At 45.3% G+C, this 8,137-nt stretch overlaps 1 protein-coding gene across 1 annotated transcript; it reads left to right on the forward strand.

The window, feature by feature from the left end:
- Positions 1 to 351: 351 nt before the first annotated feature.
- Positions 352 to 1,941, forward strand: gas1a (growth arrest-specific 1a). The gene has a single exon (XM_076099653.1). It carries the CDS (start codon positions 352 to 354, stop codon positions 1,141 to 1,143), a length of 792 nt encoding a protein of 263 aa, XP_075955768.1. The 3' UTR covers positions 1,144 to 1,941.
- The last annotated feature ends 6,196 nt before the right edge of the window (positions 1,942 to 8,137 follow it).

Consider the following 8,137-nt stretch of genomic DNA (forward strand, 5'->3'; position numbering starts at 1 on the left):
CTTCTGCGTCTTTCTTATTCATTTATATATCTTTTTTAATTGTTTACTCCCGTGAGGAGTTTCTGTTGGACTTCCCCCGGCCTGATCATGTATGGATAGCGGGAGGTTTCTCGCTCAGGAATCCGGCTCAAATGGATCAGCGTTGACGGGTTTTATGGAGCCGGGATTACACCGCGCAGTGGCAGCCTGTTGAACGCCCCCACACACACACACATCGTACACACACCATCTGCCTCGGAATAAACAACGCTCCTCCGGTGAAGAAGTGGCGAAGAAAGTTATTATTTTTGTTGTTGTCGGTACACATGTCACTGTTGTGAGTTGCGCCCCGGTTTCTCCGCAGCCAGAACAATGGCGAGCCCCAGCGCAGCGGCACGGAGCGCCCGCCGCTCCGCTCTGCCCCTCGGCGGCGCGCTGCTGCTCCTCGGCTGCCTCGCGGCGGCCTCGCCGCCCCACGGCCGCCAGCTGATCTGCTGGCAGGCCATCATGAACTGCCAAGCCGAGCCCGAGTGCAACTACGCCTACGAGCACTACGCGCGCGCGTGCGGCCCCGTGCTGAACGGCGAGCGGAGGAAGTGCCCGAGCCACTGCATCTCGTCGCTCGTGCAGCTCAACCTGACCAAGAACGGGCCGGCGCTGGAGGACTGCAGCTGCGCCCACGACCCGATGTGCACGAGCACCAAGCGGGCCATCGAGCCCTGCCTGCCCAAGACCACCAGCACCGGCTGCACGGAGGCCCGGCGCCAGTGCGAGCGCGACGGCCCGTGCAGCTCCGCCATGCACGACTACCTGAGGCACTGCGGGAAGCTGTTCAGCGGCGCGATCTGCACGAATGCCTGCCGCAACGTGATCGCGAACATGCGCAAGATCCCCAAGGGTCAGCAGCTGGACGCGTGCATGTGCGACGGCACGGAGCGGGCCATCTGCGAGTTCGTGAAGAGCAGCATGAAGATGCTGTGCTTCGACTCGCCCGCGCGGGGGGATGAGGGCAGCGGGTCGGACTACGGCCCGGACCCGGACTATGAGGACGACCCTCCGGATTCGGACTACCTGGAGGAGCCGGAGAGCGGTGCCTCCCCTCGGGCGACCCGCTGCGCTTTGACCCTGCTGGCATCCATTTTGGCTCTATTTGCTCTTGTTTAATCCGCCGGGGTTCGTAATCTAACCCCGATTATTTTTTGTGTGTCCGGATAAAAACAAAAAGTCTCTCTTTGACCCTGCTGCGATCGTTGGAAGATTAAGAGCCTCGCAGACTCAAAGCGGAAAAGAAAAGTGTGTTTTGTTTGAATAGTTTTCTAGACGGTGAAGGATTTCAAATCAGGAGATTTGCAATGCAAGTGAGAGCAGAAAGACTCTCATCTATCCCCCCCCCCCCCCCCACAGCTCTGCTGATGTGAGGACCTAGATTGTCTCCTGAACTCGTCGCCATAGAGACACAGTTGGGCTTTGTTTTGGTAACAACCATCAATCAGCTGTGCACTGCCAATCTTTTTTTTTTTTTTTTTATATATATATAAAGATATGAACTATTTTTCTATGACGCCTGTTGCCGTTTTTTTTGGGGCACCAGTCTAATCTGATCTACAACTATTTAATGCTGGAGTCCTGTGAACTGTACGGAGCTGTAAATAGAGCAGGAGTTTATAAGTGAAACAGTAATTTATTACACACCTATAGTTACATCCAAATGTCCACCGTGTGAATAACAGAGCGAGTATTCCAGCTTTAAAGGGAAGTCACCGTGACTGTATTCTCTTCAAAGATAATGTGCATTGTGTATATATGTGTATAGCCTATATAGATTTTTTTTCTCCCCCTCCCCCCCAGAGAATCCTCTATGTTTTAGGCTATGAGCTGATTTATTCACTGTATACAGTTTAGAGAAAGACACGTCTAAATCCACTGTATGATGTGCCTTAACGATATACTTTTATAGGAGGCATAAAGGAAACTTGAAGATATCCTCCTCGACTGTTGACTGTGTTTGTTTGTGTGCTTCGCCGCATCACTTCCGCATTAGGTGTCGGTTGCGCCTCGGGGTTTTCAGACGCCGGGGAAATGTTTTTTTTGGTTTTGGAGGGTTTCTTTCAGCAGTGTAAGGAAAGCTATGTTGTTGTAGTGGAATGTAAATGAGCAAACATCAGTTATAGAAAGAATCACATGTCAATGCCTCTTTTTAAAATGTTCTCACGTGACACTTAAAGTTTAGGAGCAACTTGTTGTAATGGAAATCTGTGAGAATCTTTTACGTGACAGTTTTTAGTCCATAAATCTCTTTAAACTTTGCATAATGGTTCAGGTCAGATGTGCATGAAATCGAAGGGTGTAAGCAAATTATTTTGGTCCATAAGTGAGTGCACAATGGGCTCCTTAGTTTTGCTCTCACAGCAGTGATGAACGGGGTTCCCTCGCTTAATAGTGGACGATACGATAGACTTTATTGTCTCATAGGTACATTTGTCTGGGACTCAAAATGCTGCTCATGTGATATGACACACAACATCTTGGTTTATGTTTATAGCTGCCTCCACAGCAGTTAATTAGAAAATTAACTGACAAACAAAGCAGTGCATATATCAGGGCTGTACGTTACATCGATATCATGATATTAGACGAGATATCGTAATACGGAACAAGTGTTGTCTTCTCCTGCTTTTAAAGGCTGCATGACAGTAGGGCAGTGGTGGGCCGTCAGGGCCTGCAAGGCCTTCTCTGCTGGCCTAAACAGAATCACAAAGTTATAGCTATTTTATAATTTAATAATTTTTCATAAATACACTATATGTATTAAAATTTATAAAAATATTTTTCCCATTATCTTATTTTCTCATTGCACAGCTACTGTCTTCCTCAGTTGCTCTGCTTCCAGTGCAGCTTGTTTTAAGTAGAGCTTTTATCCAATCAGATTTCACCTCTGTGTCTCTAGGTAAGAAGAGAGGCCCGAGGCCTGCAGACTCACAAGTGCATCCATGTGCAGTTTAAGTGAATGGGGACGATATTGTTGATTGTCATAGTCTTCAACCAATCAGATCTTTAGTTTGACATGTTGGGCGTATTCTTTGACGTGTCAGCGCCTGCCAGGCTAGCCGGCCTATAGCTACGTCAGCATTACGTGCAGCTCAGTTTCCATGTGCAGCTCTGCCGCGAGGTGCAGAGTGTGCTGTGATTGGTCAGTGGGCGAACACATGACTATCGTGAAACGAAACTTAACAGCAGAGGCTTAGTCGGGTAGTGAATCACATCACGTGATGCAGCTCAGCCAATCAAATATGGGCATTCTGACAAGTTTCCTGACCGGAGTGAGATGTACCACACACTGTGACACAGGGGGCTGAGACGAGGAAAGACATTGCAGAGCAGTACGTTCTATGTTCGAGTTGTGAAAGTAAAATCCTAAAACAATTTCGTCATTAAGGAATGACGGTGGATCCCACAGCCAGACCATCTGAGAACCACTGTCCTACATGAGTGCAGAAAACATTATAATTTCCTCAATTTAAACTTCTGCATTTTCCAAGTGCTCCAGTATTATTCAAACGTATTGTAAGCCTCGTACCGAACGGGTTAATACGAAGACGTATATAGTTACATCCTTAAAAACGAATAGCTGTGGTGCCATCATGTGGTTATAAGGTGGTAATTCAGCTGCAGGACGGCAGTGAAGGCCGAGGCATACAATGCACGGCCCGCCACTGCAGTAGGGTGATGTCATTTTTCTGAACACACCAGACTGTGCGAACAATTCTATTATTTGCCATTTTTATCCCCATCACTGATGATTAATGACAAAAAAATCTCACAGTGTAAATATCTGACACTTTCACGTCTCAATATCGATGTTTTTGGTCGTAGATCTGGTGATATTTGATTTGGTCCACATTATCCAGCCCTGCTGTATATACATCCTGACGCTTGTGAAGATAAAAATGATAAAGTTTACTAATTTAAAGAAACAATATTTCTTTAAAAATATTTGATGTGTATAAGGGCATGTATGTGAGAAAAACAGTAAAGAGAATACGGGCTCGTTCATAAAAACTGCAGGCTGGCTTCCTCCGTTGACTGAAGGCCTAATGACCTGCTACGTCTTGATTTAGCTGGCTGTTGTCAAAAGCAACTAGCACCGTAAATCAACAGAATACCCCACCCCCTTTCGCCTCCCCCCCCACCAACACCCCCCTGCACTCAGGTATCAGAATTTACGGTCACTGGCTGTTTTTTTTATTTTCATCATATATATATATTCTTGTTTATTGTAAGAGTTTTGGTAATAGATCAGGATTTTTTTTTTTTACTTAGAATAAGTATATATATAAAAAATATATATTTTACTTAATGATGCAAACAGAAAATCAATCAATGTGGAAGTGAGAACAGATTTCTGACCTGAGAGCATCTTCTGTTGTTTAATTCGATTACAGTTAGTTCCTGTAATTGGCTGGAATTAGGAGGCGCTACAAGCATTTATTTAGGTTTCTATTCACATCATCATTCATGCAGCGTGTGTGAATTAATATCTCCATTTAGCAGAGTTGTTATTGTTTTCACGAGACACTGATCATGTCTTTGGTCGGCTTCTGGGGCTTTTTGAAATCTGCTGCGAAATGTTTCATTAAAGTAGGGGGGGTGGGGGACGAGGGCCCTCCAGCTGAATGGACGGAGGAGAAGTCGAGTGGCACCTTTGTCATGGAGATGTTAAGCACATAATAGTTGGGTAGCACAATGGAGAGGCACTTCATTCTTTCAGGCCGGCTTGACACCTCTGGAGAGCCGAGCGGCAGGGAAGCATGTGGGAACGATCCGCTGCCGGGTCTCAGCCCTCCACAACAAAGAAAGAAGAAGAGGAAGAAGAAGAAGAGGGGTGCACATGACGGGCCCCCATTTAATACCTCCTGTGTTCATGTTGAATTCACTTTTCTACCTGCATGTAGTCCTTTTCTTTTTTACTTCAAGAAATAACAAAACATTTTATTTAAACTTTAAACAAAAACTCTTCCAAAAAACTTTTTTAAACTTTACAATAAAACAAGTAAACTATATGCTGTGTACACAATAACAAAAACATCCCAAATCCACTAACTGAGCGTGGCTCCTAAATAAAACACTGTCAGTTTCTTGCAGCGTTGTTAGGCCGGTCCGCCGTGCGTGAAGCTTTCCAGCAGGAGAATAGCTCCACAACCCAGCCGCTCTTCCTCCTCCTCCTCTTTCTCTTTCTTGTGCCTCTTGCAGTTCTTCAGGCTGTTCCAGCACTCAGGAAAAAGCACAGCGTGCGTTGATTAGGCCGTAATAATGCACTGGGTGTGAATGGATGAATGAGGTGCAAAAATAAATATAAAAATTCTCACAAAACTGGCCCCGCCTGTCATTAATTGAAAACGGTGCACAATGAGCACGTTTGGCAGCGTGGCGCTCATAAGAAAAACGTTGAGGAATAAAGGACATTTTTGTCTTTCGTCATAGTATGATTTTTTATTGAAATTTATTTGAAAAAGAAGTGGCCATAAAAATGTGAAAAGTTGCCACAGCCAGTTTTTGGCAACCGCCTCTCTTCCTACACTTACACAGAGGAGTGTGTGTGAGTGTGTTGTGGTTCTGGGTTTGATTTACACACCGTGGCTGTTTGTGTTCCGGCCCTCTGAGCGTGTGTAGAGTATCTCTGCCATCAACTTCGCCTCAGCGAGCTCGGTTCACTTCCAAGCCCTTGTTCCCTTTGCACCCCCCCCCCCCCCCCCCGAACAAAACGACCCACACTTCACCCCATGCAGATCACTTCACCCCCCCTTCGTGCATATCACAGCACAGTGTTTACAAAGGTGCACTGCTTGAGGATCCCAGACGGGCTGAGAGCTACAAGAATCCTGACTGTCCTTATTTTATTTACATTACAGAACAACTCTTATTTTCTTTCCCTTCCTTCCTCTACGTTTATCCAACACTAATAAGTCAAGCTGTCACGTTTAATTACGCAACTTATTGACGACGTGGAGTAATTGACTGTAGCTCTACTTTTTCTCAGTGCAGTGTTTTCAGTTAAGGCCTGGCACCAGCTGCACTGGTGTTTTTTGTGTTGTTTTTTTCATGCAGAGGTAAATGGAAAAACCATATGGAACCATTTCAGCTGGAACTTGTTTTACTGAAAAAAATAAAAACGTCTGAAATGCTTCGGTGTTTCAGTTGGTCCTCAAAGGACTTGAACATATAAGTTGTTGTGACTCTGGTCTCTATAAAAAAGTCAAGTTTTGTGTCTTCTTCTTCCTGTATCTCCAACTATTTTTCTATAATTACATCCAAAAATCTTTTTCATTCTAGTCCTCAAACATCTTCACACTTACAAAACTGACCTCCCAATGTCGGACCTTCTCGGGGGTCCTCTCGACACGACCCCCCCCCCCCCCCCCCCCCCCGGATGCTTGCCGCTGACCATATTTCTCACGGAGGGAATTTGTTTCGGCTCCGTGCGAGGTTGTGCAGAAAGTGATGTAGAAATGGTCGGACAGTTGGAATGGCTGAGACGGAGGAGGAGGAGGAGGCACTGAGATGGAAAGTTCATTTGAAAGGATTTGGATATAATCCCCTGAAGTTACCACAGGGGTGTTGGATGGATTGGGCTACACCCGATGCCCCCCCACCCCACCTCACTAACACTCCCACCACAGCTAAAGGTAGTCATGAAAGCGGCGTGTTAGTTGTTTTTCCTTGTGATTTTGTTGATGGGGATAGCTCTCGGAATTCCCGATTTTTTCGACGCAGAGATCATTGAATGTGCGTCTCTCTCTCTCTCATTAGCTGCTCAGGCCGACTTTTGAGAAAACTCCTTGTTTTTTCTCCCTCCTACGTCAGCTGCCACTTTGATTTCATCATGCAAGACCTCTGCTGAGTTCACAACCTCTTTGAAATGAGAAAAAAAGGGCCTGTAATCCAGTTACTCAAGCTGCGGACCCGACTCCTCAGGGTCCTGAGAGAAAAAAGAACCCCACGGCACTAATCCCACTGTCACCAGGAAGAACACTTTGCTACCTGACTGTCTGTGGCAGCCGTTTGATATATTCGCTGTTTAAAATGTTTCACAAAGGGGGGGGGGGGGGCAAATTGTTGCGCAACGGTTTTTGTTTGTTACACTTCGCTGCTTCTAGAGCTGGTGTAGTGCTGAGAAAAATCCAATAAGTAGTAGTTTAGGCTGCAGAAGAATAGAAAACGATTTGGTTTGCTCAGGAAAAAAGGCTGCTAGTGCGATGTTTTTACTGAATAAAAGAGCTTTTCTCTACCATGAATAGTCTTTGTGCAGACAGGAATCTAGAAAAAACACATTCATCCTTCTTTAACCTGCAACCTGAGGATTGTGTCCGGCAGTTACATGACCCTGCTGCCTTATCACACTGTGAATATTGTCAAATGACTCTTCCAACAGTGCAAAGCACACATCAGCACCATTAAGTATTGTTAAGTGATGAGTACTTAGTGAATGCAGACAAAAAAACAAGATTCTACCCCTTTAAGGTTGAATATCTAATATTTCATCAAGGTGAACAGAAGTGATGTGTATCTGTTTTGAGGTGTTTTTCTATAGGACGCGTCCCATTCCAAAACTGCCTCCCTTAAAATCTGAATGACAGCTTGTATGCTTTGGACGAATCGGATTGGAGGCGGGACCATGAGTGCAGTCTGTGCAGCATCAGCATCAAATGTCGCTACTTTTGCAGAATGTTAATGTGCATTGATTGCTCTATAGGCAGAGCGTGTGTACAAGAGACTTTCCGGTTTCTGATCGTGAAACAAGTCATTTAACTTAAAACAAACAAACGTTTTCACCATTTCACACCCTCAACCATAGACTATATAAGAAGCGGATGTAGTCATCGTGACATCATCCACTGGTTTGTGGACTGCTGTTGTGGAGGAGTGACGTAGAGACGGCGTATACGGTTCTGGTAGCAGCACCGACCTGTCAATCACAAGGTAGCCCCGCCCTAAAGCATACCCTGCTTTATGGTCTATTTGACTGTAAATGGACCATCATTTACTAATGAACATCTTGCTGTATTGCAGAAGACTTGAAACTATAGATTGAGACCATAAACTCATGTTTACAATGTTTACTGAGGGAATAAATCAAGAGAGAAGTAGAGTCATTTTCTCA

This window comes from Anarhichas minor, unplaced genomic scaffold (assembly GCF_050575085.1).
Source record: "Anarhichas minor isolate MPS153535 unplaced genomic scaffold, ASM5057508v1 ptg000025l, whole genome shotgun sequence".
Taxonomy (NCBI): domain Eukaryota; kingdom Metazoa; phylum Chordata; class Actinopteri; order Perciformes; family Anarhichadidae; genus Anarhichas; species Anarhichas minor.